General features: G+C 34.5%; 1 protein-coding gene across 16 annotated transcripts in view; it reads left to right on the top strand.

The window, feature by feature from the left end:
• LOC111052229 (disks large 1 tumor suppressor protein) overlaps nt 1-14,166 on the top strand; it is a 748,988-nt gene that overhangs the window by 451,321 nt on the left and 283,501 nt on the right. For 3 of the 16 annotated variants that reach the window (XM_039432569.1, XM_039432561.1, XM_039432566.1), the window contains exon 2: nt 11,031-11,575. The exons of the other annotated variants lie outside the window; for them this stretch is intronic. In XM_039432569.1, the coding sequence (XP_039288503.1) occupies nt 11,408-11,575 (168 nt within the window). In that variant the 5' untranslated portion in view covers nt 11,031-11,407. The remainder of the gene's footprint in view (nt 1-11,030; nt 11,576-14,166) is intronic. 16 annotated transcript variants of the gene reach the window in all.

Raw genomic sequence — 14,166 nt, 5'->3', positions numbered from 1 at the left:
CAATCCAAAAATGAAAAATGAATAAAGACGTCGACTAAAACTAGTACGATAACATCCTCTAGAGAAAATGATATGAGACTCTCGATGTGGATACCAGCCACTTATTATATCAGTCAATATCTCAACCATCTCCATCTCGATTTTATTGCTGCCAAGCTATTTGAACAATCTTAGCATACTTCAAATATTACCTATAGATTACTTCTAGTAATCTATTGAAAACTACTTGAAGAAAGCTTGACTCAATAATCACTAGAAACTGATTATATAAAAAATCTGATAAAAACTGATCAGATTGAACTGATAAATCCATTCCCCTTGAGCATTGACTCAGAGTTTTCTTTCCGTTCTTAAAGGTTTCAATCCCACATTTTTCAGTATCACATTACTGTCAAGCTCCTGTTTCTCATTCGAATACGAAACTAGAAAAGTAGTAGAATGATTCCCATCCCAATCCATACTGTCACAATCTGAGTCCCATCATATTTCTCCCAACGTCATTTTTCTTTCAATTGGTATCTCCTTGAGCCGCGCCACTCTCGCCACTTGCATTGCTAGTGGCGCTTCAGTTACATTCGGATTCTGACACTCCCCCCTCCAACCATCCAACACACACGTACACGTAGCGATATTTCTCACAGCCGTCCGTCTGCCTGTCCCGCACACACCACTCGTCACTGTGAGTACGAGTGAGAGGGATGAAATTACATTAAGGGGTCGATATATTCCACTCTTGCCTTTGTCAGCGGATCCACTCGACCCATATATTATAGTGTACCAACCCCTCGGGTTCGGCCATGAAAGTATGGCGGATCAACTAACCCCTAACTCTCTTCCCCTCTTACAACTCTTTCATCAACAGCCATCATCACTTGTAGCGGAATCTTTTTCTTTCTCAAGGCACGCGATTGGCTCCCTGCATCTTTCCTGGCAGACCTCTCACTTGTATTGTATTCCATTCCACCATTCTCATATCTCAGTCCTCGGAAATTTGAATTTCCTGAATGCTGTTGGAGTGAAGAATCCAGCCATAGATGAAATTTGTAGCTGATATCCTTTTTGTGACAGCCTTTCCTTGCTAAGAAGGAACTGGGAAGAAGTCACATAGTAATCAGGATCTTCGATTCTCATCTAAAAATTGTTTCATGTTCCTTGATATCAAATCATTCTCTGGATAATTCTTGATAAATTGAGGATTTCTGCTCGTTGAATTTCCATCACTTACTAATATAATTATAGTAGCTAGCACATTCACTATACGATTGAGCTCCGTCCTACTCAACTCTGCAGAAGATCTTCCTCTACCTTAACTTTGCATAAATAATCAAATCTAATCCAACTATCCTCCTTTCTCATTCACTTTCTTTTTCAAAGGAGTGAATTGGAGTGGCTTTATCGTGTGGAACACATAAGTAGTATGTATCGAAATTGAACAAAACAAAAGCAAAACATTTTTTTTCAAGTAGTCTGGTGTCGAGCACTTCATCGAAGATTATTTTTCTCCAATTAAGATGAGACAAGATTATTTTTGAGATTATTTATTGCATCCTAGTTTTTCAATCTGGATTTGTGTGATATTCAGAACATTTAATTTTAGAATGATACCAAATTGGTGAGGAATGTTTTTGAAGTTTAAGTGAGTCAACGCTATAAGTGAGCGTTAATCCACTGCATTGAATCATTGCAGTTCATCCGATAGCATTCATGATCATTGAACGGGACATGAAATCCATATTTCATCTGCAATAATTCTGGTTCATTCGCTTGAGAAATATCGTTGTGAAAAATCGTGATAGTTTTTATGGAGCAGTAAACTTCCAGAAAGCTTCCATGATATCAGAGATCGTTTATTTCACTTGACTGCTGCCATTCGATTTTATTGGTGCCTCCATCTAAGTGAGATGGAACTGTCTGTCAATTCCCGTCTCTGTCACCTGTACTGCGTTCACTCCTTCCTCCATGTCATTTCAAAAACATTTTTCGCTTGTTGGTAAGCGACGAATATTTATTCTATTGAAATATCAGAGCTTCATAAACTTTTTTGGATATTAATTGAGTAGAGATTTCAATTCTTTCAGACAGTCAATTTCACTGTTTATATTAAATCTTCCTCAGTTTTCTACAAACCTCTGGCTTTCTCAATCGTATTGGAAATCCTACTCTATTGTAGCCTACAATAGAGTATTCCTATGTAGCCTATAATAGAGTACAGTATTCCTTATTTCTTTGGCGTTTCAACTTGGAAAATTTTTCTTTTCCCATTGATTTTGGAGTTGGATTGATTTCATGACTAATCAAATCAAATCAATTGTTAAGTCAATTTATTAGCTTTTTACGGGTCGTGGCTCTCTCATGCATTCTGCATTTTATTATATCATAGTGTTCTTATATATTTTCCATAATTTCACGGCTTCCTAGTGCAGTGCTAGACTATCTCGTCGAATCTATACTTAATATGTTCATATAACATCCAATAATTGTCATTTTTATGTAATCTTCAATGTATTCTATCAGTTTCTATTGTCCAACTACTTATTGACTTTGCTCCGATTGAATCAGTTTCAAAAACATCATGTTTACTATTTCAAGTCCCTTTCTTTTTTTTCATTCGCTTTATTAATCAGAATGATGCATTATTATTTACAAGAACTCTTTGTTTCACTGATCTTGCAAATGAATCGGTTCATACAAAATCCTATCTAGTTTTTTAATCAAGCTTGAAATATTTTTAGATTACCCATTATTTAGATGAAGTACATTGTATATACAAGACTCTTCATTTGTTACTAATGCTCATTCGCTTAGTACTCAGCAAATGTTAATCGAATAGTCGAGTAAACAAAGTCAATACTAATTTAGTTGAGTAAGTAATGTACAAGAAGCGTAACTGATTGCGTTTTAAAAATAGATTATTTATTGCATCCTACCGATGGCGTAGATAAAAGGCAGGCAAGAGAATAAAGAATTGAACTGCCTGTTGTAGCAGAGGGGTGGTTAACTGCTTTGTCTTTCGAAGGACTGCGTAAAGTGGAAGTGGGGAGAGGGAGAGAGGGTGAGAAAGAGTGATAAAGAAGAGGATGAGGTGATAAAGATGGGATGAGAAGCAGTGAGAAGTAACAGGCGCTAAATGGTCAGTAGCTCAGTAGCCGCCAGGTGACCGACTTGGAAGCATTTACGGCGCAAATTTGTCTGAGCGCGATCCCCGCTTCGGGCGTTTATCTTCCAACTCGTGTTCTGTGATCCCTTAATCGAGTTTTCGTTCTGAAGTATTGTGTTTCTCTCTGTTTTGTCACTACTGGACGCGATTTGGCAATCGGAGCACAGTTCTTTCTTCACTTTCTATGCAGTGAACGTTCAGTTTCTGAGCTTGCGATATTTGATCAAGTTTTCATCTTTCACAACAAACTGGAGTTATAAACTTTCATCTAAAAAGCAATTGTATAAACTAGTAGGAATCAAGAAATCAAATACTCTATTAGTACTCGAATACTAAACGCAGATTTCATATCATACTCTGTAGAAATCACGAGTAACGATTCTGATTCATCAATTATCATTTGCTTGAGATTCATTAATGTTTCTCTCAAATCAGCTACTCGGTAATTCGTATCTCGTGGACATGAAATGTAATACAGTAGTTTCAATTCCCACGAAATATAATTAACGGAATTCAGTAGAATAGATGAGTAAAAACTTCGATAATCATGAGAAAGGAAAATTCAGATGCAACACTTGAAAAGTTTGTTTGAGTGGATTCTGATTTGATTGAATAGTTTTTTTTTTAGATTTTAGTTTGACTCACAGATCCTAGTAATTCATACTATGAAACTGCTGTATAGCACTGGAACCTCTACCAATGACACTCACACATCATTGTGGAAGCAAATGTCAATGCAGAAGAGACCCGAAAAGTGTTTCAATAATCCTATTTAGAACTAAATATCCAACGAGTCCTATTCGACACTGCTTTCATATGGGCTTCAATAACACGTTACTTCCATTCCTGTCCATTCTCAGTCACCGTTCTTGGAGTTCATTTTCCATTCGTTTTCTGTGTTCAAATCTAGTATGAACAGTACTAATAAGAAAAAATTGTTTTAAAACTGACGGATCCATTCAATCATCATGAGGTAGTGAAGAGAGCAGTGATTCCGATTAGTATTCCAAAATTTTCGAGTAATTCCTAATAATATCTGAATGAATGAATGCTGTAGAGTGTAAAATTACTGTTAACTATGATTCCGATTAATACTCCAAATTTCTTGAGTAATTCCTAAATATTTCTAAATGAATTAGAGTGTATAATAACTTCAGTAGGTGCATTCTGAATCCATTTCAAAAATAATTATGCATTTTAGAATATTATTTAAAGTTTCTTGACTCTGTAGAGATCCCCTTGTTTACTACTTGATTTATTACTAATTGATTTTTAATACAGTTGAATTGAATTATCCAATACTAATTCTATAGTGAGGTCCACGTTATAATGGCAGTTTTAGATTACCAATGATATTGCTATCCTTGTCTATCATTCAACAAAGTGGAGAGCGCTATCTTTTTTCTCTTTGCTCTGTTGCCAGATCGTCTTTTAACAATGTAGAATTAATAATTAATTAACAAAATATTTCTTTTTAATCATGAAAATTCATCATGAAATGATTAAAAAATATAATTTCTTGCTCAATGAAATATAATAATTGATTATTTTAAACGAGAATGAACTGTTAATATTATATCAGCAACCCTGTATCACCTTCTATAGAAGGCATTTACAAGACAGAGGATCGACACTGCAATTATAACGTGGACCTCACTATAGGTACAGTAAACAGCGCTCCCAGTGAGCAAAATTCGAATATTAGAAGCCAGAATCAGTACTCAGGTTACAAGTTGTTTTAAAAAAACCTAAAAACAGCCGATTTCTGTTTTATTGTGTCTTGTTTCTGTGGCGGATTGTTATTTTGAGACTTTTTCAAAAGCTGCCGCTCTTCTTTTATAAATCACCCGAATTCTTCCTTTGCTCGAAAGCTTGATGATTGTTAGACTCAACGTGTGCTTTGTGAGGCGGTCGGCTATTCCCTCAGTTGTAACCCACCCCCGCCCAGCACCACACCTTATCTTGTTAACTAACCAGCAAGGCAGGCAAACAGGCAGGCCAGAGGATGATCCTATCATCACTATTGGTCGGGTATTCGCGCACAAACTAATTATAGAGATGTTATTCTTGTTGGCCAGCAACCTCAGTCAGTCTCACTCAGACCGCGCGCTCTGTCTGTGTAAACAAACAATGCATTCCACTCAGTTGTTGAATTCTCTCTTGTTCTTACAAAACTCATAATGTCTGTCGATACTATTTCGAGTGGTGTTTATCAGTGGATCAGGTCAGAGCTTACTTTTGATTCATTGGATATGTCTTGAATTGGATAGCAATAACTCAAGAGAATTCAAGGAAATTCAAGCAATAACTCTATTATTCATAGTCGATTATAAGAAGAAATTCATAAGACTTGGCATTGGACTTTTGACTTTCAGCTTGGTATGAAGACCTCATGAGTTAATAGAAATGAGACAGTAGTATCACTATGACTGTTCAATTATTATATTCGACTCACAATAGATTCGTGAAAAAGTGAGAAAGAACTTTTGGTCTCATCCTTAATTTTATACGATTTTCATAAATCATAAATTGTAACCTGCAATAATCTTCATGGAAATGTTATGAGATGCACATAATTATTTATTCATATACATTTCATAATACACAAATCAAATACATGATCAGAAAAGAACCATCAAGCCTAGCCTAAAACTGTTTCATTTCCGAATTTTGATGTCTAAAACGTGGGTTATGTTGCTTCACTTTGAATCAACTTTGGGTTCAAAAATATACAAACTTCTATATTCAATATAATATTATATTCACTTGAATTCATAAGAAGGAGCTTATCATGAACATGAGAATGTATCGGTTCGAAAATATATATGTGACACCAGTAACGGTAACAACTGGAATCAGAATCACATACATATGTAGTGATGGAAAAGTTATTAACAAATACGAAGTTAATTGAAAAATAGAACTCTCTTTCGTTCATGTAAATGTTTCGACATCTAAAACTTACTAATCTTGAGGCTTACTAGTCAATCACATTGTTATAAAAGGATTTCTTACAGTAAATTAAGTTTAATATAATTGAGTTTCTTCTTGTTTCACCATGCTGTATACCATACAGAGTGAGTGAAAAGTCCGAGAACGGCTTAATATCTCATGCAGGAAGGTAATTTGACGGTGGGTGTGATTGAGGATCCTTCTAAAATGGAAAATACTACATTACTATGACTTCAAAAATCTCGTCCGCCATCTTGGATCCGCCATATTGAATGCAACTTTGTTTTTTTTTTTTAAATAGGAAGGTGGTCATGCGATAAGTGATTTCGATACGGAATTCCAAGAAAAAAATGAATGGCGGAAACCGCATATCGATATCTCAAACCGTTTCGAAGATATTCACAATATTAATCAATACTATTCAAAGCAGAGAAGAGAGAAAAAAGTCTAAGAACGGCTTAGTATCTCATAAGAATAAGTGATTCCAAGGTAGGTATGATTGGGGATGTTACTCGAATTGAAAATACTACTTTACTATGACTTTAAAAATCTGGTCCGCCATCTTGTTCCAGCCATTTTGAATGCAACTTTATTTTTTTAAATAGGAAGGTGGTCATGCGATACATGATTTCGGTACGGAATTTCATGAAAAAATGAATGGCGAAAACCGTACATCGATATCTCGAACCGTTTAGAAGATATTCACATTATTAATCAATACCACTCATGTATTCCATTTCTGATTTGATTGATAATCAATGGATATCTTCTGAACGGTTTGAGATATCGATGTGCGGTTTTCGCCAATCATTATTCCTTGAAATTCCGTATCGAAATCATGTATCGCATGACCACCTTCCTATTAAAAAAATGAAGTTGCATTCAATATGGCGGATCCAATATGGCGGACCAGATTTTTAAAGTCATTGTAAAGTAGTTTTTTTCAATTTGAGTAGGATCCCCAATCACACTCACCGTCAAATTACCTTTGTGTATGAGATATTAAGCGTTCTCGGACTTTTCACCCACCCTGTATAACTACAACTCACATTTTCATTTCACCATATTTATTTGGATTTAACGTATTTGGATTATTAGCCTTGAAATTCCACCACTTCTCATCTCTGCTTATTAGACAGCTTGTGAACAACTGAGGGTGTATTTCTACTAGGGTTTCCACTAGGTAATTGTGGTGGGAGGGTGGAAGGGGTGATTTCTGGAGAACAGGCCGGAGAGATTGCTAGAGTAGAAACAGATAGAGTTTGCGCTACACTGGATGATCCATCACAACTCATGGCAGATCATCATAGCCACGATGCAATTAAGTTTACTTTCTTCTCCACTGCTTTGCTCAAGTTCAACACTCCCTCTCTATTACTGCTCCGTTTCTTCTAACACTGTTGGTATCTTGAATTAGCCAGCATCTCATTTATTTTCTTGGAGAGCTCTCTGAAATTAATCTTCTCCTGTAATTTAACTGCTACTAGAAACTCATTTCGAAAGACCACTAGTTGGTTACATTTCTTGCCGCACGAGAAGTTCATAATTTATTAGAAAAAATGAGAGTGTAGGTAAATCTTTTCGTCCATGTTTAAATTCAGATTTCAATAAACTAAATTCAGAAATATCATCATCATTGGTCATTACCAATATATCCCTCCTATTTCATCTTCGTCTTCTTCTTCTTCTTCTTCTATATATATATATATATATATATTATATATATATATATATATATATATATATATATATATATATGAAAGCGAAATGGCACTCACTCACTTGCAGAACTAAAAATCTACCGGACCAAAGTCGTTCAAATTTGGTAGGTATGTTCAGTTGGCGCTTTAGAGGCGCACTAAGAAATCTTTTGGCGATATTTCAACTCTAAGGGTGATTTTTAAGGGTTTAAAGTTCTTTTAGCATGTATATTCTTCTTATTCCAATATCTTAAAATTATAATTGAAATGTCCATACCATATGTTAACATAGAACTATAATCTAGAGAGAGTACCTCTTCGAAACAGTTGTTCTGGTAACTAAATTAAAAATCTGGTGTGGTACACTCACACAACTTTCCTTGCTCATATTCGGAACTACGATCAGACTTTTGTATAATTATGTGTATATATAATTGTTTTCAGAGTACTTTTTCCTTTGTGTAAATTGTGAAATTCAATGATTTTTTTAGTCGTCAGAACAGCTGTTCTACAGATGAAATATCTCGACTATGTGTTCTTTTTATGAACTGCTCTACCTACCTACCTCATGCACGAGAAGGAGGTTACAAAGTCCATTTCTCAAGGATGGGGTGGACCCCCCATTAGTTTCCCAGAAAGGAGACTCATGCCAGTTAATAGAGCTGATAAATAACTATACAGAGTATGAATTTGAAAAAAATCGGTCAAGTTATTTTGAAAAAATCGTGAAAAACATGGTTTTTTAGTAATTATCCGCCATTTTTCTCAAGAATATTACGGAGCTCCTGCAATTTTCCAAGGAAAAAACTCATGTCATTTGATAGGACTTATGAATAGCTACCCATGGCTTGAATTTGAAGAAAATCGTTAGAGCCGTTTTCGAGAAAACCGTGAAAAACCTGGTTTCTGGTCATTATCCGCCATTTTTCTCAAGAATATTACGGAGCTCATGGAATTTTCCCAGAAATGAGACTCATGCCAGTTGATAGTGCTTATGAATTTGAAGTAAATCGTTAGAGCAGTTTTCGAGAAAACGGTGAAAAACATGGATTTTTAGTCATTATCCGCCATTTTTCTCAAGAATATTACGGAGCTCCTGAAATTTTCCCAGAAATGAAACTTATGCCAGTTGATAGGGCTTAAAAATAGCTATCCATGGTATAAATTTGAAGAAAATCGTTGGAGCCGTTTTCGAGAAAACCGTGAAAAACATGTTTTTTTAGTCATTTTCCGCCATTTTTCTCAAGAATATTACGGAGCTCCTGAAATTTTCCCAGAAATGAGACTTATGCTAGTTGATAGGGCTTATGAATAGCTATCCATGATATAAATTTGAAGAAAATCGTTAGAGCCATTTTCGAGAAAAACGTGAAAAACATGGTTTTTTAGTAATTATCCGCCATTTTTTCCGCCATCTTGAATTGAATTTTATTGAATTTCTTATTGTCGGGTCCTCATGGTATAGGGACCTTAAGTTTAAAATTTCAAGTCGATCGGTTAATTAGGAATGGAGTTATCGTGTTCACAGACATACACACACACACACATACACACATACACACACACAGACCAATACCCAAAAATCATGTTTTTGGACTCAGGGGACCTTGAAACGTATAGAAAACTTGAAATTGGGGTACCTTAATTTTTTTTGGAAAGCAATACTTTCCTTACCTATGGTAGTAGGGCAAGGAAAGTAAAAATTTTGTCAGGTTGGCATTAAGTTGAGTTGACTTTGTTAGGTTGGCACCAAGTTGAAGATAGTAGACAGATATGGCGAGCGAAGCGAGCCTGACGGCTAGTAGAGTGTATAGCAGGATGTAATGCAATCAGAAGAATGTCATCTAGAGATACAGAGGAAATTCAAGAGGCTTGTATTAAGAGATGCAATAGTGATAAGTAAGATTTGTGAATATGTTGATAATTGGGTGAATAAAAGGTACTCGAGTTGAATGAATTGATTTAGAAGACTCCAAAGTTAATAAAATGTACCGAAAAACGAATGTAGAAAACACGAATGTGTGATGTGAAGTTGAGAAAATTTAATTCATAGACTTATTCAATTATTAATTTTGAGAGAGATAACATAAAACTGAACTCTGCTCGCATATTCCCCATTCGCCTACTTGGTGAAAAGTGAATGACTTTTCTTCTAAAATACGTCATAAATCAATAAAATGAATCTAGTCATGTTTTATAGAGGAATATGTAGTGGAGATGAAAAACAGAATGAAGATTACCTATTCTCCATTTTTTATCAAACTACTAGGAAAAGTTGAACAGTAAAGAAATTTCTGGAGAAAATGAAAAATCAGAATGGAGAATACTCATCTTTTATTCTATTATCAAATCAACATACTAGAAAAAGTTATAAATATCAAGGCCAATACATTTTTCTTCCTAATCTCAACAATTATTCTGAACTCTGACGAATGAATGCTTCAAATTGTTTCCTCCTTGATGAGATTAAAACTTTAAAAAAATCATTGCTCAGTTTTAGAATACCAGTAGACTAGTGGATTTTGTGTTAGTCTGTGAGTAAAAACTTTTATCAGAATAGTTTTATTTCTAGATAGCAGATTCCTCCTGAAATTACTAACTTTTTCTCATCATGTATAGAATTTTTTCAACTTACATTATCCTTTAAGCAATTATTATTTTAGTATAGTTAATATATTATATATTCTAAATTGAAATAATACATCTTTGTAGATAAAATTCCCGTTCTGCTGAATCCAATGCTCTTATATCACTCCTATCAGTGCTTCTATAGCTTCAATGAACACCTACTCTAGAACATGGTACGCCATAGTGGAGTAGGTCAATTTCCACACAGAAAAAACTAAACAAGTAGAGGACACATTATAAATATTCTTGTAACTAACTGTTGTATGTCATTGTAATTTAACTAATTTTTTGTGTAATTGATGTTGTAGTTTTAGTTTTTTTTTGGAAATAAGCATTTATTTATTTATTTTATTTATATCTCACTAGCTTGTGGCTTCATAAGACATTTTGATGTATCTCTTCCTAAAACTATTACGGAATAGAAACGAGATAATGATAGAACAATAATTCAGTTTGAATTCATCTAGATTCTTGTACTAGATCAGAATCTTCTCTCTAAAATATTTAGAAACTCATTTTTAATGAAATACCAGATCACTACTGGCTTATCAGAAAAGATCACAGCATCACTTGAATTTGAAAATGTGTTGCAGGGTAGTACCACAAAAACCATGTGAGTGAGGATCGATAGTTGTGAACGTCTTATTATTTATTTTTGGTTTCATTGTGTCTGCTGACGATGTCTACGGTGACGACAAAATGAGTGAGAAGACGTTGAATAGAGTTTTGTTGTGCGGCGAATTGAAGGACTTGGGCTAATAAATAATAAGTGGAGTGTGTGTGTTAGAAAAAGATGGAAAGAGAGCAGTTGTGATATGAAACCGTCCTTGTGGCAGCGGTTCGCCGTCATTTATTAGTTCTTCTTCTTCTTTATATTGGTTCAGCTTTTGTTGGCGTTTTTTTGGCGACGTTTGTGATTGGCGCAAATTGTGAAGTGACTATGATTGAGTGCTAGGCGTTGCAGTGCAGCATGATCGATTGGGTGTCGATTGTGCGCCACTCACGGCGGCGTTTCTCCAACTACATGTATGCGGTGCCCAGCAAAGTCCGCAAGAGACGACGCCACGCCAACAAGCGGCATGTCAACTCGTCCAACGGGCCTCAGCCATTCTCCTGTGCTTGCTGCTGGGCTAACAAAGTCAGTACTCTCTGCCTCCATCACAATTTATACACACATTACATTTTTCTCTGCCTCCATCATGATTTATACACATTACACATAATTTGTTTGTAGACAATAACCACAGATAGTATTATTACAGTTTATAAACAAGAATGACAATGTGTGATAACACAACTGTGTAATATTAACACAGACATTTTATTGTTCGCTTATGATCCACGAACAAACAAATTCTTGATGGGTTCTTGACGGGTCATTTACTGCGGAGTGCTACTCCCTTGTTTCAGTTCCGTATGACGAACATGGAAATAAAGAGAAAAATATAATACTGATGTAAATGTCATTACATTAATTACCTCTGAATGTTAGCGATAAATAAGGGGCTCAAACTTGAGACCTTGTGCCAAGGTAGTACATGTAAAGTTATGTTTAAAATTCATGAATCCACAGAATTTATTTATTTATTCAGTTTTCACATTTAACAATACACACATCAAATACATAATTAGAGAAGGATCAACAGTCCTAGCCCAAAACTGTTCCCTTTCCGAATTTTGATAGTAGTAAGCCAATGTCTAAAAGTTGCAACACTTCATTCAAATGAGTATCAGTTGCAAATGAAAAGATTGCTGGTGTACATACTGTACTTTTCTGTTCAGGAATGTTTTCTTCTTGACTTTCATAGGTGCGTATAGATATACGCGCCGCGAACATGAGCAATTCACTTTTAAACAGCTGATTATATCTGTATTTTTACAGAAAACGGTAAGATACAGATATAAAAAGCTTGGCATCAGCTGATTAAAAGTGAATTGCTCATGTTCACGGCGCGTATATCTGTACGCAACTTATGAGAAAATCAATTCTATGTACCAGTAAAAAATTCACAGAATTATATCATTGCATATTATGTATTTCATTCCTAGCTTACCAGATCACCAATTCAAAGAAAATAGCTGTATTCATATTCACAATTAATATAATATAAAGATTGACCAAACAGGAAATTCAAGTTGATATTATGAAAAATCTTGGAATTTGTCTAAATTTTTTAATGAATACTTTTCTCAAGTGCGGTAGTAAGGCAAGAGAGTAATAAACAAAACATAAATATTTGGAGAAGTATGGGTATTATGGTTTGGTGATTTTTGAATCCAACCGGAGCCAGTCTGAGATGCAATCATCCAACCCTCTTCACATCAAATAAGATGCTAAGATGTTTTCATGAAAATTTTCAATCATTCTTTATAAATTAATTTGAAAGCTGAAAGGTCATGAATGGAATAGCTATACTATGGTTCTGAAAATGTTCTGTACTTTTTCTAGAATATAACCGCAAGAGATATGAGAAGAAGAGCGGCTTGGCTGAAGTAGCTCATTAGCTGATGTACAAGTGTGTAACATTGATGTGAAAAGTTTACTTGTATCTCAATGCAGTCTTGTAGTTTAGGGAGGTTGTAGACCTCGAGGCTCACAAACTTGGGAAGCGTGTTTGTTATGTAGGCTTTAATCCTGCCGTAAGCTTCAGCTCTATGACAATCTTCTATTCAACATATTCGAAGTTCAATTTACATTAATTTCAATCCACATTAGAAGGATGATATTTTTTCAACTCACGAAACATTTGATGATTCAAATCTAGTCTGACCTTCAGATACTGTTGCTGGTGAAATGTTGTGATATCTATCCATAATGAAAACACTGGGGATTTTGACTAAAATGTTACTTTTTTATTTTAAAATAACAAACATGGTTTCGAAACGTACTTATTGATGTCCTGAAGACAGAGAATAGAGAACGATGAATGCTCAGGCTAAAATGAAGACACTGGGATTTTGTCTGAAATTTTACTTATTTATTGTAAAATAACAAACATGTTTCTTAACATGTAACCTGTTTCGAAACCATGTTTGTTATTTTACAATTAATAAGTAACATTTAAGACAGAATCAGAGTTCATTTATAAATTATCTAGCACGCAATTAAGCAATGCTGCACAGGAAAAAGTAATTCAACAATTTATCATATTGCAACATACTAATAGCGTACTTATTGATGAGTTGAAGATGATTTATAAATGAACTGATTCTGTCTGGAATTTTACTTATTTATTGTAAAATAACAAAAATGTTTCGTAACATGTTTCAAAACCATGTTTGTTATTTTACAATAAATACGTAACATTTTAGACAGAATCAGTTCATTAATAAATCATCTTAACTCATCAATAAGTACGTTATTAGTATGTTGCAATATGATAAATTGTTGAATTACTTTTTCCTGTGCAGCATTGCTTAATTGCGTGCTAGATAATTTATAAATGAACTCTGATTCTGTCCAAAATGTTACTTATTTATTGTAAAATAACAAACATGGTTTTGAAACATGTTACGAAACATTTTTGTTATTTTACAATAAATAAGTAAAATTTCATACAAAATCTCAGTGTCATCATTTTAGCCTGAACATTCATCGTTCTCTATTCTCTGTCTTCAACTCATTAATAAGTACGTTATTAGTGTGTTGCAGTACGATAAATTGTTGATTTACTTTTTCCTGTGCAGAAATGCTTGATAATTACGTGCTAGGTAATTTATAAAATAACT

The sequence above is a fragment of the Nilaparvata lugens genome, chromosome 1 (genome assembly GCF_014356525.2).
Source record: "Nilaparvata lugens isolate BPH chromosome 1, ASM1435652v1, whole genome shotgun sequence".
In the NCBI taxonomy this organism is placed as follows: domain Eukaryota; kingdom Metazoa; phylum Arthropoda; class Insecta; order Hemiptera; family Delphacidae; genus Nilaparvata; species Nilaparvata lugens.
This window is presented reverse-complemented; position numbering and strand designations above follow the sequence as displayed.